Source organism: Haliotis rufescens, unplaced genomic scaffold (assembly GCF_023055435.1).
Source record: "Haliotis rufescens isolate VD_foot unplaced genomic scaffold, xgHalRufe1.0.p SCAF_14, whole genome shotgun sequence".
In the NCBI taxonomy this organism is placed as follows: Eukaryota; Metazoa; Mollusca; class Gastropoda; order Lepetellida; family Haliotidae; genus Haliotis; species Haliotis rufescens.
In genome coordinates this window covers 36853129-36879458 of record NW_025963824.1, presented here as the reverse complement: position 1 = coordinate 36879458, position 26330 = coordinate 36853129, and the positions used below count along the sequence as shown (strand labels likewise).

Sequence of the window (26330 nt, the reverse complement as noted above, 5' to 3'; positions counted from 1 at the left end):
TTATAGCGGGAGTAATCCGCGATAAACATGGTAATTCAACAGAAATCGTAAAAGATTCCATCCTGTGTGACGCCATGACTGACACAAAGTCACTCACAACAACGACAGTAGTTATCTGCATTTCTGACAAATACTCTTGGTTACATTGGAAAACATAAAAACAAATAACAGTACACAGATTGTCTGATTGTTTCTGATTACTTACATGGCACATTTATGTATATACCATCCCTCACAAAAACCCTCCTCGGTCACCTGCAGTGATGTCATACGATAGTAAACATTGTTGTACATATTTGGGAATTTCTTTGAGGTGAATTTTTTAAACTCTGCATCATGCGGGTTCTTTGATCTTATCTAGTTTGCACTATCATCATCGCCTGTGTAATCCACAGATGGTGGAAATGTTTTTAGGTGTCCGTGTAGGGTCACATTTTTTATGAATAGTAAGCAGTACGTCGGATGACTTCACTCATGACTGTTGTGTTATGTATTAATGCGATCATGAGAACAGACAAAATGCATTGATTCGATGCTAAAAAGATGCAATATTAGGGTGTGTAAGAAACAGATTACTGCACTCAGGTCTGTCGGATACCATTTATCTTACAACTCGTTGTTTCAAAGCGCGTCTAACTCACTTTCGCTCGATAGATCCGCTTTGAAACAACTCGTTGTAGCATAAATGGTATCTGTTGGTTGGTTGGTTGGTTTCTGGTTACCCCAAACGGTATCTGACAGGCACTCTGACAGGCACTCGTGTAGTATTTTGGTTTGGTTTGGTTTGTTGTTTAACGCCGCATTCAGCAATATTCCAGCTATATGATGGCGGTCTGTAAATAATCGAGTCTGGACCAGACAATCCAGTGATTTACATCATGAACATCGATCCACGCAATTAGGATCGATGACATGCATCAACCAAGTCAGCGAGCCTGACCACCCGATCCTGTTAGTCGCCTTTTACGACAAGCATAGTCGCCTTTTACGGCAAGCATGGGTTGCTGAAGGCCTTTTCTAGCCCGGTGTTTTCACGGGCCCACTCGTGTAGTAATCTCTATTCATCCATTATGGCCTATTTCCTGCTATGTTATTGAAAATAAAGTTCTCAGACACACACTTCGACAACGGGTCCACATCAAACATGTCAAAGAGCAAAGTAAAAACGTTTCAAGCAAATCTTGAAATATATTATACAAAGTAATAAAACAATAAACAAAATATTTCTAAAAGTTGTCAAACTTACATCTGAGTTATTATTTCCATTTTTTAGTGCTATCATGTGTACTGTAAGTCAAATGACACCTCGGATTTCGTCACTGCGATTTCTCAGCTCGGACACGATTTTTAGTATCAAAATATATGCATGAAAACTCTCTGTCACAACTTGTAACCTAGCGTGATACATCCATTGAGTTCAATATTTTTAATATAGATTGCCATTTCCTGCCTAAAAATGTTAGGAATTTACGAGATTTAACAAAAATCTTTTGTTACAACCTGAAATTCATCACACACGCTGACAGAACCATAGCTGTAGTTTGATTGGCTGCCTTAGGTCACATGCTCAGATTTGACCAATCACGAACCTTGTAGCAGATTTCAGCAAGACAGCTTCATTAAATACCAATTTTTATCCAATAAAATAGCATGTTATGACAGTGTAGATGCAAAAACAAGCTTTCTAGCGGTGTGTCATTTGACAGTCTTCGACGAACGAAGGAAGCTTGAAAAACGGAGGTATTTCTTCATGTTACTGAGCGCCTTTTGCGGGAAATAAATTATTTAACTGTTGCTCAGTTAACAAAAGAGTGAACCTGGAACAATATTCATTGCATGATGAAACTGTAACACCATTTACAATACCGGTGTTCGCTTTCAATGCTTATCACTTTGAATATATTCAGTTACGATCTAACACACAATGTCAAAAACATAAAGAAAACTGTTAGTGGCAGATTGTTATACTATTTTATTTTAGTTGACAATGCTCACTGGATAAGCAAGGATATACCTGTGTCATTTCGTAAAATTAATTGCATCATTGTTCGAGTCACAAATAACACAAATAACAAAAATCAAGTACAGTTTCCACAAATATTCAATTCCAAGACTAGTGCTATGACTTGTATACATATTATTATAGTTATTTGCTAAAAAATAATTTTAAAATATTTTGGCTTTTCTTGTTGATTTTACCAGTGGCTACCTCTAAAAAAGTTCTTGTAGCCATATTGCTACAACTTAAAACAAAAATTAAACTTTGAGGCCTGCATGGGGAATCAGCCCCACAGGGCTTCCTGGTAAGACTTGTTCTTCATAGTCGACACGGGGTATCAGCCCCATGGGGCTTCCTGGTAAGACTTGTTCTTCATAGTCGACATGGGGAATCAGCCCCGTGGGGCTTCCTGGCAAGACTTGTTCTTCATAGTCGACATGGGGAATCAGCCCCACAGGGCTTCCTGGCAAGACTTGTTCTTCATAGTCGACATGGGGAATCAGCCCCATAGGGCTTCCTGGCAAGACTTGTTCTTCATAGTCGACATGGGGTATCAGCCCCGTGGGGCTTCCTGGCAAGACTTGTTCTTCATAGTCGACATGGGGAATCAGCCCCGTGGGGCTTCCTGGCAAGACTTGTTCTTCATAGTCGACATTGGGAATCAGCCCCACAGGGCTTCCTGGTAAGACTTGTTCTTCATAGTCGACATAGGGAATCAGCCCCACAGGGCTTCCTGGTAAGACCTGTTCTTCATAGTCGACACGGGGTATCAGCCCCACAGGGCTTCCTGGTAAGACTTGTTTTTCATAGTCGACATAGGGAATCAGCCCCACAGGGCTTCCTGGTAAGACTTGTTCTTCATAGTCGACATAGGGAATCAGCCCCACAGGGCTTCCTGGTAAGACCTGTTCTTCATAGTCGACATGGGGAATCAGCCCCACGGGGCTTCCTGGTAAGATTTGTTCTTCATAGTCGACATGGGGAATCAGCCCCACGGGGCTTCCTGGCAAGACTTGTTCTTCATAGTCGACAAGGGGAATCAGCCCCACGGGGCTTCCTGGCAAGACTTGTTCTTCATAGTCGACATAGGGAATCAGCCCCGTGGGGCTTCCTGGCAAGACTTGATCTTCATAGTCAACATGGGGAATCAGCCCCGTGGGGCTTCCTGGCAAGACTTGTTCTTCATAGTCGACATAGGGAATCAGCCCCAGGGGGCTTCCTGGCAAGACTTGTTCTTCATAGTCGACACGGGGTATGAGCCCCTGTGGGGCTTCCTGGCAAGACTTGTTCTTCATAGTCGACATGGGGAATCAGCCCTGTGGGGCTTCCTGGCAAGACTTGTTCTTCATAGTCGACATGGGGAATCAGCCCTGTGGGGCTTCCTGGCAAGACTTGTTCTTCATAGGCCCCATGGGGTATCAGCCCCATGGGGCTTCCTGGCAAGACTTGTTCTTCATAGTCGACACAGGGAATCAGCCCCGTGGGGCTTCCTGGCAAGACTTGTTCTTCATAGTCGACATGGGGAATCAGCCCCGTGGGGCTTCCTGGCAAGACTTGTTCTTCATAGTCGACTCGGCCAACCACTTCATCGGGTGGTGAAGCTCGGTGACTTGGTTGATTGCAGATCTTCATACTCAGACTGCTTGGACCCTGCTCATACATAATATCATCACTGGATTGTCTGGTGCAGTCTCAATTATTCACAGACCACCATCATATTGTTTGTATGTTGCTAAGTCAGGCATTAAGCAACAAACAAAACAAACAGGATGGAATGGATCTGGAATATTCAGCATCATTATGTCAAAGATTGTTACAATACACTGATAATGAGTGATTAGTCTGTTACATGTTGTTCTTGGACAATTGTGTTAAACATGTTAAATATATCTGGCATATGAACCATGAGTACAAATGAATATTGATACTCTGTAGCGTATTGTGAAATGTATGTTTGTAGAAGTGTAGACGGTGCTCTAATGACTGACAGAAACATGTCTTTGACAGGAAACTTTATGAAGTAAACTCTGTATGTGTTGCAGGATTCGGATGAAGGTGATGAGGAGATCGTCGTTGATGGCAGAGACAAGCCACTGGGTGCCCTCATTACTGAGGGTATAGCTGCTGGCCCCTCCCATGTATCCCCACCGGCCATCCCCGGACCAACTCCTGTCAACCAGAACTTCGTGGCTGAGCTGAATGCCAGAGCAGAAGCAATAGTGGAAAGGACAATGGGTCAGTTCACTCACTCACTCACTCACTCACTCACTCACTCACTCACTCACTCACTCACTCACTCACTCACTCACTCACTCACTCACTCACTCATTGCACTCACTCATTGCACTCACTCACATTCACTCATCCACCCAAGCACTCGTCCAAGCACTCACTCACCCAAGCACCTACTTACTCATTCACCCATCCATCCATCCATCCATCCATCCATCCATCCACTCACTCACTCACTCACTCACTCACTCACTCACTCACTCACTCACTCACTCACTCGTCCACCCAAGCACTCACTTGTCCACCCACTCACTCACACATCAACCAAAGCACTCACTCACTCATCATCACAAGCACTCTCATCCACCCATCCACACAAGCACTCACTCACCCAAACCCACTCACCCAAACCCACTCACCCAAACCCACTCACTCACTCACTCACTCACTCACTCACTCACTCACTCACTCACTCACTCACTCGTCCACCCAAGCACTCACTCGTCCACCCACTCACTCACACATCAACCAAAGCACTCACTCACTCATCACAAGCACTCTCATCCACCCATCCACACAAGCACTCACTCATCCACTCACTCGCTCGCTCACTCACTCACTCACTCATCCACCCAAGCACCCACTCACTCACTCACTCACTCACTCACTCACTCGTGACAGTAATGAATGTGTAGTTTGGGCCTTCCTTCATGGCCATGTATGAAGTTAAGGAGGGTCCTTGATGTCTTCAATTGTAATGGAATACACTGAAGCCCCAAATCTGTAATTTTCAACATGAGGGCAATGACAGTGGCTCCTTGACTTTCGTGCTTAATTTCCAACACTGACGTGGCTAGTCTGACCAAAGAAGACCTGGGGTAGAATAGACTTCAGCAATCCATGCTGACCGTAAAAGGCAACTATGCTTGTCATAAGATGCAACTAACGGGATTGGGTGTTCAGACTCACTGACTTGGTGGATGCATGTCATCTTTTCCCAATTGCGTGGATCGATGCTCATGATGTCAATCACTTGACAGTGGTAGAAACTAACAGTTTCAGCCCACTAGTCCTGATAATGATCACATATAGCAAACCCCTTAAAAATGGCAAATTTCTACTAGTCCTTATGATACCTTAACTATTGTGCAGTTTAGCAAGGACTACAGGACTAGTGCCAATTTCTAAAGCTGCTGGATTGTCTGGTCCAAACTCAAATATCTACAGACCGCCGTCATATAGCTGGAATATTGCTGAGTTTGGCATTAAACAACAAATAAACAAAGAAACAAACAATCTGTGGCTAGTCTAGGCAGGAAACAGTAGCCTGCTGGTAGGCGTGGCAAAATTGTTTTTGGTTTATCTGAACACAAATGAAAAAAGAAATCTTAGTTAGCCATGGAATTGCTTGCAATTTATTCAGGTTTAACGGGTGGGGAGGACGACATGTGGCACTCTGCGGAGGAGGACATCGATGTTGTATCTGTTGACACCGCCGCCGCTGCTGCTGGTGTGCGATCTGGGCCGACTACCAGAAGTAAGTCTAAATTAGAGTGAGTGAGTGAGTGTGTGAGGGAGAGATTTGGGGTTTTCCTGCCACTTCAAACCGTTTTCTAGTTATATCATGGCGTGTCAGCTTAATGTGGGAAGAAAGCCTGAAATGATGCAGGTCTCAGATGTTGACCACTTTTGTCAAACCCACGAGCACAGGTTTGGTGCTGATTAACCTCGAAACAAAATCAGGGAGAAATGGGAATCAAACCCACAATCATGTAGCTTGACTATTGCTGAGTAAGACCACAAACAAACACATTTGAAGTCACTTAGAGTTTTTCTTTTTCTTGTCTAGGTGCTGCTGGGAATTCTGGTCAGCCAAGAGATGGACACAGTGGCTCTCTCAGTGAAAACTTCCGCAACTATCTTGGCCATTTGTCTAATCTTACTGAAGACTCACACCAAGGACAAGTCTTCTACCCAGAATCACAACCAGGTCTTGGTATCTGCTCCTCGGACGATGAAAACCATGGCAACCATGAGTCTTGGTTGAACCCGCAGCACAAGCACCGCTCGCATCCTCCTCCTCCGACGTGCATGATGGGAGAAAACAGCCAGGATCATCCCGTCATTAGGGACGTGCTCTTCAACTGTGAGTCCATGGACGATTCCGAGTCAGACGATGTCTTTCAACCATCCTCCTCCAGTGACATGTTCGAGCCCACAAATCCCTACTCTTTGTTTAATCTTCCAAGACCCCAGGTACTTCGATGCATGAAGGAGAAGGAGAATGGCAAGAAAGGTGATATGTGTAGAAACAGTTCCGGGGCTGCTAGAAGAATTGGATGTGATTCGAGACAGCCCGAGTCAGCCATGACGCAGAGCACGGCAAGCCACAATGTGACAGATGTGGACAGTATCAGTGACGGTGATTCGGACGTGGATATTGTGTCCCTGCCTTGTTCAGAGAATGCCCAGAGGTCTCTCCCAGCTAATGATGAGTGCAGGATATCTAAAGTAACTCTGTCGGATCAGACGAGAGACCATGTGACTCTGTCAGAAGATGGCGGTGTGGCAACGTCGGGTGTGTCACCTTCGCCTGTTATTACCCAAAACATCGACATGGCATCTGTTGGAGAGAGCCATAGCTACCTCAGTAATGGTCTGTCTCAGGACCAGCGGAAGAGAAAGTGTGTGTCATTGAAGCGCGGTTGCCAGGAGAACATGGCTGGCCACACCGGTGGAGACAGATCGGGGGAGGCCACGGCCGTCGGGTATGGACAAACACCTGCTCCTAATAGTGCACTCTTCGTTGACCCTGACCCCACAGGATTTCGTCGTTACCATGGTGATCGGCAGCAGAGGACATCGCCGATTATTCCTGATGTACATCTGACGGACGGATCAGATGACAGTGATGTGGAGGTTGTCAAGATAGAGCCAAGGTACCAATACTATCAATCATTCATCTGTTTATAGGGGTTATTTGCAGCCAAGGGTTCATCATCATTTCACATTGAGTCAGGGCCTGTGGGGACTGGGTGATCTGTTATCTGTTTAATGGAGTTAATTACACACAATTCCACAGATCTATAATCCTCATTTTCACATTGAGTCAGGGCCTGAGGGTAACTTTGTTGGGCAGGGGATATAGAAACGGGCTCCGTCCGTCTGTCACGTTTCGTTTCCGGAGCATGACTCAGAAACCGTTCAATATTTTTTCATCAAACTTTGCAGGTCTGTCAGGTACATGCTGAACTGGTGCCTTTTGCTATTTAGAAATTTTAGAAATGTTTATTTTTTTACGTTTCCATGGCAGCAAGATGGACTTAGGTTCCAAACTTTTCTTTTTTTCACAATTTCCATGACAAGTTCCACCTCGGTTAAAAAAGGTTAGGGTTTGTTTAGATTTAATTATGTCATAAATTCTGCAACAGGGTGGGGGATATAGCCACGTTAGTGGCAAACTCTTGTTTTCACATTGAGTTAGGGTCTGTGGGGACTGCGTGATCTGTTATCTGTTTAATGGAGTTAATTGCACACAATTCCACAGATCTATAATCCTTATTTTTACATTGAGTCAGGGCCTGAGGGGATTGCGTGATCTGTTATCCGTTTAATGGAGTTCATTTCCCAGAATTCCATAGATTATCCTCATTTTCACATTGAGTCAGGACCTGTGGGGATCCCACGGTGGAATGATCCTCAAAATATCCAGGGTTGATATTTCGGTAAATCTGCACTTACCCTTGGATCCATCCCCGTGGTTTTCCGATCTCAGCCCTTGATTTTCATTCACATCTTCCTGACCAGTCAAACGTTGAAATTAGTAAATGGGTAAGGACTTGCCCCTGCCAGTGTTTATGGGCATGAAGACATCCCTTCCATCAAAAAGGTTTTTGAGGGCATTCTTTTGCATGAGTAGCGTAGCGTGTACAGTTAAATCACCCTCCCTACAGCCCAGACTTAGCCCCCAGTGACTATTTCCTGTTCCGGCTAATGAAATCTGCCCTACGTGGAAGACGCTTCCAGGATGACGAGGACATAAAGGCTGCCACAGAGGCGTGGATAGAGGATTTCTATAAGAGTGGTATTAAAAGCTTGAAGGACAAATGGAATAAGTGTATTGAGGTGAATGGAGATTATACTGAATATGCTGAAAAATAAAAGTGCAAAAGATATTTTGCGACTTGGTCTTATATTGAAGTTGCAAAACGTATTGAACACCCCTCGTAGCTGTAATTATGACTCACTTGGAGACGTGCAGTTACTTACTCGCGAAGTTCTTCAGTGAAGTTAACATGGTTAATGATTTCTTCAATATTCACTCATAAAAAATATCTACAAGATAAAGTGCAAAGAACAATGACGAACGAGTCGTGGTTTATTTCTGGATATTGGAACGTACACTCGCAGCTTGGTAACGTTAGCTAGTGACACTATTTTGAGGGGGTAGTTCCCTTTGGATAGTCAACGCAGATATGAAGGCAATGGCCAAACTATCACATCAAAAGTCGGTGAGATACGGCAATCAGGAATTAGCCAAACGATACAGATAATGGCCACAGTCGTTGATTTCTGACATAGGACATGATACAAATTTGATTCTCTCATGCTTATTTTCATTACTTATAGATTAGGCATGTTAAGTTGTTCATGTTCCTCTTCATGTTTATTATTGTGTGTAATGTTAATAAGGATCATTGTTTACCCTTGTTGACTATTGTTTGTCATATTAATCATGTTTATGAACATCACTGTTTACCATTGTTTATCAATATCATGCTCATGAAGCTCACTGTTTATCATTGTTGACCTTTGTTGACCATTGTTTGTCATGTTAATCATGTTTATGAACATCACTGTTTACCATTGTTTATCAATATCATGCACATGAAGCTCACTGTTTATCATGTTTATGTCAAATTTTGTAGGATCACTGTCTACCATTGTTAATAACACTGTGCACAGCTGTCCCAGTCGTCTAAGCATCCACAATTCGCTGTGCAGAGTTGCGTCCCTTGACGTATGATTGTGGGTTCAGATCCTGGTTCGCCCCGATTATGTTTCTAGGTTTGTCAGCACCATACCCGTGCTCGTGGGTTTCACCGAAGTAGTAAATGTCGGAGACCTGCATCACTTCGGGCTTTCCTCCCACATTAAGCTGACACGCCGCGATATAACTGGAATACTGTTAAAAGCGGCGTTAAACCCAACTCACTCACGCTTTGTCATTTTCAGGAAGAGCACTGTATCTCGTGTATCTCGTGTTTATGAAGTTCTGATTTACTTTCAGACCAAGGAAGAGGCTTGAGTCGTCAGGAAGAGCCACAGTTGTTGTTGATCTCACAGAATCAGATGATGGTAGAACATATTTTTTGTCAAGCAAATAATTTTTTTACAAAAAATCATGGATACTGATGGCTTTTTCTGGTATGCATAATGATAAATACAGGCCTGGTTGCCCGGTGCTAAGCATACTGAATGCATGGCCTTGAACCCAGGGGCTCAGAAGGCCTGGGTACGTTGCACAGAACAACCTTAGCGCTACAACTGTCGTAAGTCTATTTTAAGATAAGGGAGTTATGATCACCTTAGCTCAAAGATTGCTTTGTACAACGGCACCCTGGTCACCATGTGGCAGGATCTGGAGGTGTCATTGATTGCAGATTTTAGTATTGAATATCACCTCAAAAGTAGCAAGATATTTTTATTTATTACACATTTGTTGAAAACAACAACGACCAACCAATCTTTTTAACCAACTCGTAAGATAATTCGTATCTGACAGACACTCATTTAGTAATCTCTGTTTACTACTTGCCCATTGAGGATACCTCTGTTTGATAACAATGAGCCTGTATTTTACAGTGTTAAATACTAAGGCCGGTGCTTAAATCTGGCGACTAACGGGATCGGGTGGTCAGGCTCGCTGACTTGGTTGATGCATATCATCGTATCCCAATTGCATGGGTCGATGCTCATGATGTCAATCACTGGATTGGCTGGTCCAGACTCGATTATTTACAGACCATCGTCATATAGCTGGAATATTGCTGAATGCAGCGTTTAACAACAAACCCAACCAACCCTCTGTGGTAGCTAGTTTCACAAACACATACTGAAAACTCGCGACATAACTGGGCTTATTCATTGACTTTGTGTGTCAAGATGATAGATCACTGAGAGGAGCTTATGCACACTCGACGTCAGCAATCCTGTTGTTATTCTGAAGTCATGTGGCATTGTTAACTGCTCAATAATTTAATGAAATCTTACAGTTTTTTTCCATATTATCATTGTTTAAGGATCACATGGACAAAAAAGAGTACATATTTTCATGACTATAGTGGGCACCCAAGCATAAAGCTCACCCCCTCTGGAGGATGCATCACCTTGAAAACAAAATCGACATTTTACCACTTCAGGTGAACAAACAGGTCACATCCTCTAAACTCAGTGATGGGGCTAGTATGTACACCCACCTCAACACAGCTGTATTTTGGGGATAAATGTGTGCACTCTCCTCAAGAACATACAGTTATGTTTAAGGTATTCTTTTGTACTCTTGAGCTGATTCTTTGCCATACAAACATGTGAACCAGGTCAGTTGTAGTATGATGTGAGGTAGCCATGGTAATGTTTTGTGTTGTGTTCCAGAGACCAGTGCTTCCCAGTCGTGTAAGGTGGTTGCCCAGGCCGGGCCCGAACCCAGTACATCTAGTCAGCCTGGGACATCCTCACAGGCGCTTCCCACGGCCACTCAACAGACACCAAGTGTTGCTGTCACCCAGCCGTCGCCCCACGCTCAAGTTCCCAGATCGTTTGCTGCCGGCAGTCATCACCATTTCCACCCCCGCCCCCCACCCGCCCATTCCCAGCATGTCCACCACCCCCAGCCAGCACACACATGCCGACTCCATGACCACACACCCTGCCAGGACCACACCTACACATGCAATGGGGTGAGTACATGTGCAAAAGAAATCAGAAGTGTGCCTTATGCCAAAAATAAGCTCAGAATTTTGCATGTTTTGCCATGTTTTATTTTCAAACATGGGATTCTTGTCAGGTTCCCTGTTTTCTACATAACCATAACAGAACGGGGGTAGAATAGGTCTTCAGCAACCCATGCTTGCCCTAAAGGGCTACTATGCTTGTCGTACAAGGCGACTAACGGGATCAGGTGGTCAGGCTTGTTGACTTGGTTAATGCATTGTATCTCAATTGCATGTTTCGGTGCTCATGATATCAATCACTGGATTGATTGGTCTAGACTTGATTCTTTACTGAACACGGTCATATAGCTGGAATATTGCTGAGTGCGGAGATAAACAACAAAGAAACAAACAAACAACTGGAATACTGTTGAAAGCGGCCTTAACCTCACTCCCTCACTCACCTCGGCCTCTGTTAATTTGGTGACACGTGGTCCTGGGTAAAGTGCACAAGTCACAAATCATCTCATGTTAAGCATCAATATTCACAGATAGTAATTGGATAGGTGCCCCTGTTCTACAGTTTGACACCTCAGAGTTATAACAGGGTTAGAAATTGGCACTAGTCCTGTAGTCCTTGCCAAACTGCCCAATAGTCAAGGTATCATAAGGACTAGTAGAAATTTGCCATTTTCAAGGGTTTTGCTATATCTTTTCATTATAAGGACTAGTGGACCAAAAACGTTAGTTTCTACCACTGTATAAGGGCTTTCAAATCACATGTAGCCCGTATGGAGTCTTGGGCAAGTGGCTGTTCGAAATATGCAACCAGCAGTGAATGGGTACCTGGTAGGATATTATCCTTCTTGCGTCCCACCCGCAGCTTGAGTTGTATGATCAGTTAGCTGAGGATGAAAATCAAGTGCAGACTGATCCATTGACCGGGGTAATAATAGTGCACACTGATCCATTGACCAGGGTAATAATAGTGCACACTGATCCATTGACTGGGGTAATAATAGTGCACACTGATCCATTGACCGGGGTAATAATAGTGCACACTGATCCACTGACCCGGGTAATAATAGTGCACACTGATCCATTGACCGGGCTAATAATAGTGCACACTGATCCATTGACCGGGGTAATAATAGTGCACACTGATCCATTGACCGGGGAAATAATAGTGCACACTGATCCATTGACCGGGGTAATAATAGTGCACACTGATCCATTGACCAGGGTAATAATAGTGCACACTGATCCATTGACCGGGGTAATAATAGTTCAAACTGATCCATTGACCGGGGTAATAATAGTGCACACTGATCCCTTGACCGGGGTAATAATAGTGCACACTGATCCATTGTCCAGGGTAATAATAGTGCACACTGATCCATTGACCGGGGTAATAATAGTGCACACTGATCCATTGACTGGGGTAATAATAGTGCACACTGATCCACTGACCCGGGTAATAATAGTGCACACTGATCCATTGACCGGGGTAATAATAGTGCACACTGATCCATTGACCGGGGTAATAATAGTGCACACTGATCCATTGACTGGGGTAATAATAGTGCACACTGATCCATTGACCGGGGAAATAATAGTGCACACTGATCCATTGACCGGGGTAATAATAGTGCACACTGATCCATTGACCAGGGTAATAATAGTGCACACTGATCCATTGACCAGGGTAATAATAGTTCAAACTGATCCATTGACCGGGGTAATAATAGTGCACACTGATCCCTTGACCGGGGTAATAATAGTGCACACTGATCCACTGACCGGGGATTATAATAGTGCACACTGATCCACTGACCGGGGTAATAATAGTGCACACTGATCCATTGACCGGGGTAATAATAGTGCACACTGATCCACTGACCGGGGTAATAATAGTGCACTCTTTGAGCATGCTCCTGTGTGGTGTGGAAATATAGCATGATATACCGTATTCGACGTAATAAGCGCCCACGGCGATATTTGCTAATATATTGGCTTGTGAACAATACCTATTAGCACCCCTTCTGATTGATCAATGTACACAAGACTTATTTATTCGCGTATAATACACATTCATGCGTTATATGCACCCTTAATTATGGGCAATTAAAATCTGGAAAAATGTAACTCGTATTTAAACATTTCAGGCTGTCAGCATAAACCACAAAATTTATCTTTCAACTCTAATAAGAGCCCCCTATTTCTAATTTTGAGAGCGCCCTGGGCGCTTATTACGTCGAATACGGTAAGTAGTATTATGATTGTTATTATTTTTTTCATTTCGACAATTAGAATTGTTAAACACTGCACGCCCCCCGACATCTGACTTTTTGTGTATGTTGCAGCACCAGACAATGCCAGAGTGCAGTGAGCGAGGATCCTGTGGACTGCATCACCATGAACGTGGTCACTGCCGCCTCCACGCCATGACCCCCCACAGCCACACCCACCATGGCCACACCCATTCCCCGCACCAAACTCACCGGGGCTTGCATGGACCATGTGTTGGTAAGCGTTTCACATTGCAAACTGGTGAATGTTTCACATTGCAAACTGGTGTGTGTTTCACATTGCAAACAGGTGAGTGTTTCACATTGCAAACTGGTGAGTGTTTCACATTGCAAACTGGTGTGTGTTTCACATTGCAAACTGGTGAGTGTTTCACATTGCAAACTAGTGAGTGTTTCACATTGCAAGCTGGTGTGTGTTTCACATTGCAAACAGGTGTGTGTTTCACATTTCAAACTGATGAGTGTTTCACATTGCAAACTGGTGTGTGTTTCACATTGCAAACTGGTGAGTGTTTCACATTGCAAACTGGTGTGTGTTTCACATTGCAAACTGATGAGTGTTTCACATTGCAAACAGGTGAGTGTTTCACATTGCAAACTGGTGAGTGTTTCACATTGCAACATGGTGAGTGTTTCACAGTACAAATATTCTGTACTGTAAGCATTCTGATAATATTCGGTATGAGAAAAGTGTGTAAGTGTGTTTTGATTTTGATGTTCAAATCCCCTCCACCGTGTTTTAAAGGTATAAAAAGTATGTGGCAGAAATTCTGAGACTGAGATTGATATCCACCTATGTGAAGTACTCTGTGACCAATAGACAACTACATGAGGTGCCGCCTCTAATTGAAAATTGGGTTTCATGGATGAATCTTTATGGGAATCTGTGGTAGAATGTGTCCCCAGCACCCCAGTGCTAGTCATAAGAGCTAACTAAATTGGGAACCTGGGTGATACCGGGGTAGACTTGGTCCCTAGCTACCTATGCTGGTTGTAAGAGGAGACATAATTGCCTGGGTGGTCAGGCTGGATGACTTGGTCCCTAGCTACCTATGCTGGTTGTAAGAGGGGACGTAATTGCCTGGGTGGTCAGGCTGGATGATTTGGTCCCTAGCTACCTATGCTGGTTGTAAGAGGAGACGTAATTGCCTGGGTGGTCAGGCTGGATGACTTGGTCCCTAGCTACCTATGCTGGTTGTAAGAGGAGACGTAATTGCCTGGGTGGTCAGGCTGGATGACTTGGTCCCGAGCTACCTATACTGGTTGTAAGGGGAGACGTAATTGCCTGGGTGGTCAGGCTGGATGACTTGGTCCCTAGCTACCTATGCTGGTTGTAAGAGGAGACGTAATTGCCTGGGTGGTCAGGCTGGATGACTTGGTCCCGAGCTACCTATACTGGTTGTAAGAGGGGACGTAATTGCCGACCTCATACCCCTTGTATTGCTCATAATATCAATTACTGGAATGTCTGGTCAAGACTTGTCTTTTTCCAGGCTGGCATCATACACCTGGAATAGTGCTGAGTGCAGTGGTAAAGAACGAACACACACACATGCACTCACACCTCTGGTGGATTTGCATGTCATGAGGATGTTCACCAAGGTGGCATATGTCCAAGACCTCTCTCTCACATCCAGCTGACACTACAATAACTGAAATAATGTTCAAAGCAGTGTTCAACCCAACTTACTCACTCACTTTTGATAAATGGAGGAGAAACTATTCAGAATTCAGTATTATGGATCCGAACGGGATACGTTGGAAGCCACTGTGGGATTGACACTGTATACATGATGTAATAGTCATTCAATGCTTCCATTGTCTCTGATTTACAAGCAAACATATTCATGACATTTATTCACACTGTGTGTGATATTATGATCGACAAGAACTAGGCTGTGTATTGGCAAAACATTTTTATTGGAATATATTTCGATACAGGTGTCCATATTTCTATATATTAGGAGCTTTAATGTCAAACAGTGACTTACGCTAATTGTACATGTATGCAGATCCTGTTTTTTACACACTGAAGAGTTAAGTTAATATTCAGCATGATCAGTTACTGCCATTTTGTAGTCATCAATACAGGGAAAATGCAACGTGAGAGAAAAATCACTTCCTCGTTTCTGACGTTTTGTCAATGGAAGGGAAAGATCATTTGTGAGTGAATTTGTGTGAAAATTTTAGTTAAATGATACAAATAATGATAACGAAACTTGTTGTGGGTTTTTGTACTCAATACACTGGAACACAGACAAAATATTGCAATACGTACCGTTTGAGTTGCATATTGCAGTATGCCAGCAGACCGGTTATATTGTGCAGTCCTGAGGGAGCATCGATTTAATTTCTCTGGGGTGGGTGGAAACATTTTATAAATGAATAGTTTGTTCAGAAATATGCCCCAAATGAATTTTTGTTGGCGGTGGTGAAAAATATGAATATTTTTTTTGTGGAAAATACCCAAACATCATTTTTTAGTAAATAATGAATGTGAATAGATTGTTTGATAGTGCTCAATAGATTATTCTCAGAACAAGTTCCCTCCCACCCCATACAAACCAAGAGGATGCTCCTAATAAAAACTTAGATCCAGTAACGGATGTAAATATTTATGTGTTGCTTTTGATTCCAGGATCCTGCAACCACGTGAACCATGTCCACCGCCCCACCCCCCAACCCCCCCGGGCCCATATACACCATCACCACTACCATCCAGCAGCCTTCGCAATGCAACCTCACAACGTAGCCATGCCAATCGCTGCTGCACCTCACCCCCCACCCCACCACCACCCCCACCCTCACCCTCACCAACGCCTGCTCCACCACCACCAAGTGCCTGACCTCACCTGTGAACCTGGCCCTCCTGGCATGGGAGTCTACAGCCACAGGGACATGCCCAACCCCAACCACATGCACCCTGCCCCACCCCCTCATCAACCAATGCCCGAGGGGATGGGGATGCACCCTTCAGGGGCGAGGAACTCTTGTGCTATGAGTGTCAACACGGTGCCCCCTCACACAGAAGTAGTGGTACAGACAAACCAAAGGTGAGTCTTAGAAGGAGTCGGAGAATCTCATGTCCTTAGAAAACTGACCTTTATAATTTGGTTTGAAAAAATATGACAGGGCCCTTCTGTATATAAGATGGTGGATGCAATATGCTATCATCTTATCAGCGGGATGTGACAAAAAGGACAAATTCAGAATAAAAGTTAAAAAAAAACCATGTCAGCAAAATTTACAGGCGGCAGATCCACAAATGAAGTAAAACGTGGCCTTAGCCATTCAAGACTTTTGAGCTCTGATACAGACACTGTTTTGTTAAGCACTGACACAGACACTGTTTTGTGGAGCACTGACACAGACACTGTTTTGTCAAGCACTGACACAGACACTGTTTTGTCGAGCACTGATACAGACACTGTTTTGTCGAGCACTGATACAGACACTGTTTTGTTAAGCACTGATACAGACACTGTTTTGTTAAGCACTGACACAGACACTGTTTTGTCGAGCACTGATACAGACACTGTTTTGTCGAGCACTGACACAGACACTGTTTTGTTAAGCACTGATACAGACACTGTTTTGTTAAGCACTGACACAGACACTGTTTTGTGGAGCACTGACACAGACACTTTCTTGTCGAGCACTGATACAGACACTATCTTGTCGAGCACTGATACAGACACTGTTTTGTCGAGCACAAACACTGTTTTGTCGAGCACTGACCCAGACACTGTTTTGTCAAGCACTGACACAGACACTGTTTTGTCGAGCACTGATACAGACACTGTTTTGTTGAGCACTGATACACACTGTTTTGTCGAGCACTGAAACAGACACTGTTTTGTCCAGCACTGATACAGACACTGTTTTGTCGAGCACTGACACAGACACTGTTTTGTCCAGCACTGATACAGACACTGTTTTGTCGAGCACTGACACAGACACTGTTTTGTTAAGCACTGACACAGACACTGTTTTGTTAAGCACTGACACAGACACTGTTTTGTTAAGCACTGATACTGACACTGTTTTGTCGAGCACTGATACAAACACTGTTTTGTCGAGCACAGATCCTGGTTTGTGGAGCACTGACACAGACACTGTTTTGTCGAGCACTGACACAGACACTGTTTTGTTAAGCACTGACACAGACACTGTTTTGTCGAGCACTGATACTGACACTGTTTTGTCGAGCACTGATACAAACACTGTTTTGTCCAGCACTGATACAGACACTATTTTGTCGAGCACAGATCCTGGTTTGACGAGCACTGACACAGACACTGTTTTGTCGAGCACTGACACAGACACTGTTTTGTTAAGCACTGACACAGACACTGTTTTGTTAAGCACTGACACAGACACTGTTTTGTCGAGCACTGATACAGACACTGTTTTGTCCAGCACTGATACAGACACTATTTTGTTGAGCACAGATCCTGGTTTGTCGAGCACGGACACAGACACTGTTTTGTTAAGCACTGACACAGACACTGTTTTGTCGAGCACTGATACTGACACTGTTTTGTCGAGCACTGATACTGACACTGTTTTGTCGAGCACTGATACAGACACTGTTTTGTTGAGCACTGATACAGACACTGTTTTGTCGAGCACTGACACAGACACTGTTTTGTTGAGCACAGATACAGACACTGTTTTGTTAAGCACTGACACAGACACTGTTTTGTCAAGCACTGACACAGACACTGTTTTTCGTCCCCAGTGGTGGCCACACATCTGGTGCAGCTGGCCCGACGCCGCCCCAGCATCAACACCTGCACCACCATCTGCATCACTACCACCTGAACCCAACAACACGAGGAGGGGCTGCCCACAACCCGTGCTGGCCCATCAGGGTACCTTCATTTCTTATGGTGAGTTGGCGGCAAAAACTGTATTTATCCCCCGCCATAATGCGGAAGGGGGGATATAGGAATGGGTGCTGTCCACCCGTCACGTTTTAATGCTGGAGCAGAACTAAAAAAGCATGAGATATCTCAACTAAACTTGGCACATAGATAGGTCTAGTGGTGAACTGGTGCCTTTTGATAGTTTGGGATTTTTTAGAAGTTTCTTTTTTAAGGTTTTCCATGGTAACAACTTTGACTTAGACTGAAAATGGTGGCAGTGCTCTTTTCCAGAGCAGACCTTGAAAACCGTATATTTCTTCACCAAACTTGGCACATAGTTATATCTATTGGTAAACTGAGATTTTGATGGTTTGGGATTTTTGAAAAATTTATTTTTCGAGTTTCAATAGCCATGATAGCAACGACTTTGACTTTAACTGAAAATGCCAATGCTTATTTTAGGAGGGCTAGTACCTTGCACAGAACTGCATATGTCATATTGTGTGGGATAATGAGTATTTCGTGTTCGTTGTAACATTGTATTTAATGAAAGTCATGAGCAGGCTTTTACCTTGACCTACAAAACTTGAGTCAAGGGGACCACCAATAACAAAACAATTCAAGGGTCCTTATCCTCTAAAGATTTAATGATTATTGTATTTACAGGACCTCTACATTTCTTTGTCAAGAATTTGGTACATTTACTATTATGAATACTTTTTTCTGTGTTCCGTAAAACCCTGCGTTAGAAATCCTGATCAGGGAAGAGTAATCCCCCCTTGGCGATTTCAAGGCTCACATCTTTGTATTTGAATCTATTTGCTCTGTTTCAGCCTCCTATGCCAGAAATGCCACCTTTCCCCCCATTTCCTGCATTTCCACGGTTACCAAGAAATATGCAAATGAGGCTCGGAGGTATGGTGTACCATGGACCTATTGTTGAGGTGAGGGTGATCAGCGGTTATCAGATCTACCTAGTTAATGTGAAACTGTTGTGCTAGCTGTTTGTTGAGAATTTGGCAGGTGTGATTTCACAGAGGATTTGTTTGTTTCAGTTCAACTTTGATGGGCGTGGCGGAAATGTTAATTGTGGAGCGTCACCAGCAGTCATTGAACAAAACACGCTGCCGCACAAATACAGGAAGGTGGGTAGTTAACATCTTTCCTCCAGTTTCAAAAAGACATCTATCTCCATGCACCATGGTGTCCATGTCCCTGTCAGGACAGACAGACAGGTCCCCAGTGGCCCATGCTTGTCATGAGAGATAGCACCATGGTGCCCTTGTCCATGTCAGGACAGACAGACAGGTCCCCAGTGGCCCATGCTTGTTATGAGAGACAGCACCATGGTGTCCATGTCCCTGTCAGGACAGACAGACAGGTCCCCAGTGGCCCATGCTTGTCATGAGAGACAGCACCATGGTGTCCATGTCCCTGTCAGGACAGACAGACAGGTCCCCAGTGGCCCATGCTTGTCATGAGAGACAGCACCATGGTGTCCATGTCCCTGTCAGGACAGACAGACAGGTCCCCAGTGGCCCATGCTTGTTATGAGAGACAGCACCATGGTGTCCATGTCCCTGTCAGGACAGACAGACAGGTCCCCAGTGGCCCATGCTTGTCATGAGAGACAGCACCATGGTGTCCATGTCCCTGTCAGGACATACAGACAGGTCCCCAGTGGCCCATGCTTGTCATGAGAGACAGCACCATGGTGTCCATGTCCCTGTCAGGACAGACAGACAGGTCCCCAGTGGCCCATGCTTGTCATGAGAGACAGCACCATGGTGTCCATGTCCCTGTCAGGACAGACAGACAGGTCCCCAGTGGCCCATGCTTGTCATGAGAGACAGGAACCTTGGTGTCCATGTCCCTGTCAGGACAGACAGACAGGTCCCCAGTGGCCCATGCTTGTTATGAGAGACAGCACCATGGTGTCCATGTCCCTGTCAGGACAGACAGACAGGTCCCCAGTGGCCCATGCTTGTTATGAGAGACAGCACCATGGTGTCCATGTCCCTGTCAGGACAGACAGACAGGTCCCCAGTGGCCCATGCTTGTTATGAGAGACAGCACCATGGTGTCCATGTCCCTGACAGGACAGACAGACAGGTCCCCAGTGGCCCATGCTTGTTATGAGAGACAGCACCATGGTGTCCATGTCCCTGTCAGGACAGACAGACAGGTCCCCAGTGGCCCATGCTTGTTATGAGAGACAGCACCATGGTGTCCATGTCCCTGTCAGGACAGACAGACAGGTCCCCAGTGGCCCATGCTTGTCATGAGAGACAGCACCATGGTGTCCATGTCCCTGTCAGGACATACAGACAGGTCCCCAGTGGCCCATGCTTGACATGAGAGACAGCACCATGGTGTCCATGTCCCTGTCAGGACAGACAGACAGGTCCCCAGTGGCCCATGCTTGTCATGAGAGATAGCACCATGGTGTCCATGTCCCTGTCAGGACAGACAGACAGGTCCCCAGTGGCCCATGCTTGTCATGAGAGACAGCACCTTGGTGTCCATGTCCCTGTCAGGACAGACAGACAGGTCCCCAGTGGCCCATGCTTGTTATGAGAGACAGCACCATGGTGTCCATGTCCCTGTCAGGACAGACAGACAGGTCCCCAGTGGCCCATGTTTGTTATGAGAGACAGCACCATGGTGTCCATGTCCCTGTCAGGACAGACAGACAGGTCCCCAGTGGCCCATGCTTGTTATGAGAGACAGCACCATGGTGTCCATGTCCCTGTCAGGACAGACATACAGGTCCCCAGTGGCCAGACAGACCGACAGACAAAACTCCCTCACAACTAGATTGAGTTACACCCTTACAAACTGATTGGTTGTTACAGATGAAGCGATGCAGTGACAGCGACAACCCTGACGAGGATGGCCCTGAGAAGTGCACCATCTGCTTGTGTGAGTTTGAAGAAGGAGAAGATGTCAGGTGAGCCCACTGATCATGAGAAACCCCAGTGCTGAATGTTTGTACTAAACTTTGTGTGAATGATGTGTTGATCTAAATATGTTTCTTCATAGATGACGTCATTGCTTTAAGTCCCCGGCCGTGATATTGCTGGAATATTGCTAAAAGTGGCGTAAAACTGTGCTCACTCACTCACTCATTGCTTTGAACACAGGACTGGCAGTTTTAAAAGTCAGCAGGAACACTGCCGTGCATGCATCTATTCTACAGTGTGTGTGTCACATTGTTGCAGACAACTGCCGTGTATGCATCTATTCTACAGTGTGTGTGTCACATTGTTGCAGACAACTGCCGTGCATGCATCTATTCTACAGTGTGTGTCACATTGTTGTAGACGACTGTCGTGCATGCATCTATTCTACAATGTGTGTCACATTGTTGCAGACAACTGTCGTACATGCATCTATCCTACAGTGTGTGTGTCACATTGTGGCAGACGACTGCCGTACATGCATCTATTCTACATTGAGCATGTCACATTGTTTGTTGCAGACGACTGCCATGCTCGCATCTATTCTACATTGTGCATGCCACATTGTTGTAGACAACTGACGTGCATGCATCTATTCTACATTGAGCATGTCACATTGTTGCAGACAACTGCCGACCATGCATCTATTCTACATTGAGCGTGTCACATTGTTTATTGCAGACGACTGCTGTGCATGCATATATTCTACACTGAGTGTGTCACATTGTTGCAGACGACTGCCGTGTATGCATCTATTCTACGTTGAGCGTGTCACATTGTTGCAAACGACTGCCGTGCATGCATCTATTCTACGTTGAGCGTGTCACATTGTTTATTGCAGACGACTGCCTTGCATGCATCTATTCTACATTGAGCGTGTCACATTGTTTGTTGCAGACGACTGCCATGTATGCATCTATTCTACATTGAGAGTGTCACATTGTTTGTTGCAGACGACTGCCATGTATGCATCTATTCTACATTGAGAGTGTCACATTGTTTGTTGCAGACGACTGCCGTGCATGCATCTATTCCACATTGAGTGTGTGGACCAGTGGTTGTCCACCAACAAGAAGTGCCCTATCTGCCGTGTGGACATTGAGGCAGGGTCCAAGGATCAGATATCTCTAGAATGACAAAACCTTCAACAGCACCAGCCTACTGTAACACAATCATGGTTCCTTAGTTAATCATGACTGTTTGATTTTTGTCCAAGAGACAAGTTGACCTTGAAGCTTGTATGTTCTGCAAGTAGCAACAGAATAGGATTTTCACACCAGCTGCGACAATGCAACACCTTTTTCACTGCATGTAACTACGTGGCTTGTGTGTCATTTCGGGAAATATCTGTTTATTTGTCTTGGAGAATGGTAAAATTGTTGATAATATATTTGCCTAGTGGCCAGATTGTTAAGGAACCTATGTTTGTCACACAGAGAATTTGTCCTTTAAATTTGATGTGTGATGGAATTGTGCAAACATTCATTTTGGAAGGACTTATTGCAGATACGTTTACCCATTTTAACCCTGTTACTGACGTCCTCAGTGCTGAGTGGATATTTATTCTTTCTTACGTTTTGAGTTATGTGGAGCTTGTGAATGGAGGTATATTTTTTTGTTGTTGACAATATTGTGTTGAGTTTGGTTTTAGTTTGATCGTTTGAGTGTCTTGCAAATACCAGCCAGATGTTGGTGGGCAGGTGGAGAGTGGCGTGATTCTTGTCTCTATGCAAGTCGTAGTTCATTTGACAGAGATTGTCAGACAATCTGACCAAGTGTCCAACAAACACAGGTGTATACATGGTCAGGGTTGAAAAGGACTTATCAGGAAGGACAATTTTTTCTCTCCAAAACTCTTGAAGGAAAATGTGGAAGGACAAAAAATGAAGTGGTGTGACATACACCACAGCCGGGAAGAAGCCTACTGCGGATTTAATTGTTGGTGTGTCCCGAACGTAGATCTGCAGTGTCGGTCGTTTGGGCTCTTAACAGTTAGCATTATGACATGAAACCTATGATCGTAGGTTCAAATCCTGGTTCGCCCCAATTTATATTTTGAGGTTTGTCAGCACCTCCCACATTAAGCTGACAGGCCGCGATATAGCTGCAATACTGTTCAAGGCATGGTCAAGTGTGGTCCTGTGAGAAGCCCATATAATGAACACAGCTTCTTTATTGGTATTAAGTGTCCAATCGAGACACTCAACTCATATCATTGGAAGTTCTTGTACTTGTAATAGAAACTAAGCGATAAAATGAATAACTGAGTTCGGAAGCACATGGTCGTATTGAACTGTAGATGATTCATATCGCCAAAGTTTGGTGGTTAGAAGATCTAACAAAATACTAATTGGAAATTGCAAAAGTTACGTACTAGCGAACTATGTCATATAAACTTCTGTTAATGACCTATGAAACAATTTTGGGCCAGTGGACTCATTCTTATGGTGTTATCCTAGCACCACAAATGCTATTTGTGCTATATAGTGCAGGATTATCCATGGGATGATCCTGAGAGGTGTGTACGGGTGTCCATGTGTGTCGGGCATCAGCTGTCTACATGGCAGGATTCACCTCAGTCAAGGGAAAGGTTCATCGTTTGTCTGCTGATGGGGCTTGTGTAGTTGAGGTAGCAGTCACACAAAACACATCATGGTCAGTTTGGTTTGGACTCAACATTACCTTTAAGACTCACAACAATTTCCAAATTATATTGTGAATTCCCTTCAATCAAAATTCTTGGATGATGTCATAATAGACTTGATTTGGCTTTATCTATATTATCAGTTTTATATTGAGAATTTAACCTTGGGCAATCTACAACTTTAGACAATAGTGCGAAGCCCGCGTCCCGTAAATTTTTGCTAGTCTGGTAAGGTCAACTTAAAAAAGTGCATATGATAAGAATAAAATGTACAATAAAAGTATGCTCAGAACCATTTCCTGGCCAGTGGACTCAACAACATTGGGCACCTTTTAACCTGAAAATAAATAATATGTAGCTTTAAAAGCAAAGAAAACTGAATTCTTGTACCTACTTCCTGTTATTAGAGTTATGTCAAATATCCTAAAGGAGAGTTGAAACATGAGCTCGCATGCCAAACGTTCTGGAACAGTGATATTTAATCAGGTATTTTTTTTATGCTTTTCTTTTCTTTTATGATGTTATATATTGACCATGAATCTTGTCTGGACTGGTGGACAAAACTGGCCGTAAATCCCTACCTTAGAAGTACTACTCGGAAACAGATTCAAGTTGCTAAGTTTCAATGATCAGTGGCTACTGGAATCGAATCGACACTTGTCAATACTTCACAAGATTGTATACACTGTGTTCCCAGTGATGGGGTCCTGTGGTGATTACTGGTAAGAATATAGATCCCCAGCAACTTATTGTCGAAAGAGGCGTTCGGGTGGTCAGGCTCTGTGACTTGTTTGATTTAATATCATCACTTCCCAATTGCCTCGATCGATTCTCATGATGATGCTATGTGTTGATTCCCAAATGGATACTCAAAGGTTAACCCAGAAATCAGTACGTACAGAACTAAATTGTGAAATAAGTAAGGTCACAAGGTCAGTGAACAATCAATAAATGAGGTTGAAACTCTAAAGCTCAAGATTGTATGAGCGCTTCATCTTGCTGCCCCCAGCAATCATCAGAAATGACCTCACAATACAGGTCTACTGCTACATAACAATGTCAGTCACTGGATTGTCTGGTCCAGACTCAGTTATTTAATCCTACGTGATGTATATGAGACTGTGAAGTACTGACGATGTGCTCGGAACCAGAAAGGTTTTGTCTCACATCATGTATTGAGCGAATCTTAAGGTGTGATGTATATTAAATATGTTTCAAGATGTTAAGTACTGTCCCTTCCGATGATATGTTTTTTGTCTTTTCACTTGTGTAACTTTCGTATACACTGTGTGCAACCATTGATGTGTTAAAGCAGCTTTATGCACTTGTTTATTTACAATTTTCTAACAAGAACAAAGTACACCTCAGATGAGTTAACACAAAAGCTAACCTCTAGAAGCAACCAAGCACTACACTATTGTGATTGTTTTTGCATCAGGTGTTAGTGTGACTGTGACGTACATCCCCACCTTTGTACATTATCATTTCATACAATCATTGTCATTAAGCTGGGCTTATTTATATTGTCTGTGTGTATTCTACCATGATTGTTCTACAGAGTAGACAACCTGCTCCAGTGACCGTTGGGTCACTACTAAGTGTCGCAGTGTCTGAAGATATGATAGATGTACATATTTATTATATAATTATTATATATTATAATCTTGTACCTATTCCTTGCAGTAGCCCTGTCTTCATATATTCAGATCAAGTTTGAGCATATATATATATATGTATATATATATGTGTGTGTGTGTGTGTCTTGTATTTTAAATGTCTCCTTGCTGAGTTCCACAAACTAACTCTATGCTACAACATAGCAATATGACAGTCGTAACTCCTACACTACAGCATTAGTTGTACGACTGTTGTACATAGAGTTGGATGACTGTCGTAACTCCTACACTGCAGCATGAGTGGTACGACTGTCGTACATAGAGTTGGATGACTGTCGTAACTCCTACACTACAGGATGGAGTGGAACGACTGTCGTAACTCCTACACTAAAACATAAGTGGTACGACTGTCGTAACTCGTACACTACAGCATGGAGTGGTACAACTGTCGTAACTCCTACACTATGGCATGGAGTGGTACCACTGTCGTAACTCCTATACTACAGCATGGAGTGGTACAACTGTCGTAACTCCTACACTGCAGCATAGTGTGGTACAACTGTCGTAACTCCTATACTACAGCATGGAGTGGTACGACTGTCGTAACTCCTTCACTGCAGCATAGTGTGGTACAACTGTCGTAACTCCTATACTACAGCATGGAGTGGTACAACTGTCGTAACTCCTACACTTCAGCATGAGTGGTACGACTGTCGTAACTCCTTCACTGCAGCATAGTGTGGTAAGACTGTCGTAACTCCTACACTTCA

General features: G+C 44.0%; 1 protein-coding gene across 2 annotated transcripts in view; it reads left to right on the top strand.

Moving 5' to 3' along the window:
- Positions 1-23493, top strand: part of LOC124113202 (E3 ubiquitin-protein ligase arkadia-like) — a 28649-nt gene extending 5156 nt beyond the window's left edge. The window contains exons 3-14 of one of the 2 annotated variants that reach the window (XM_046473474.2): positions 4042-4234; positions 5655-5768; positions 6081-7170; positions 9522-9589; positions 10886-11190; positions 13527-13689; positions 16111-16525; positions 18214-18364; positions 19174-19284; positions 19396-19485; positions 21196-21290; positions 22310-23493. In XM_046473474.2, the coding sequence (XP_046329430.1) occupies positions 4042-4234; positions 5655-5768; positions 6081-7170; positions 9522-9589; positions 10886-11190; positions 13527-13689; positions 16111-16525; positions 18214-18364; positions 19174-19284; positions 19396-19485; positions 21196-21290; positions 22310-22436 (2922 nt within the window). In that variant the 3' untranslated portion in view covers positions 22437-23493. Of the gene's footprint in view, positions 1-4041; positions 4235-5654; positions 5769-6080; positions 7171-9521; positions 9590-10885; positions 11191-13526; positions 13690-16110; positions 16526-18213; positions 18365-19173; positions 19285-19395; positions 19486-21195; positions 21291-22033; positions 22134-22309 lie in introns of those variants that run through there. The other variant, XM_048395391.1, reaches the window with a different exon arrangement.
- The last annotated feature ends 2837 nt before the right edge of the window (positions 23494-26330 follow it).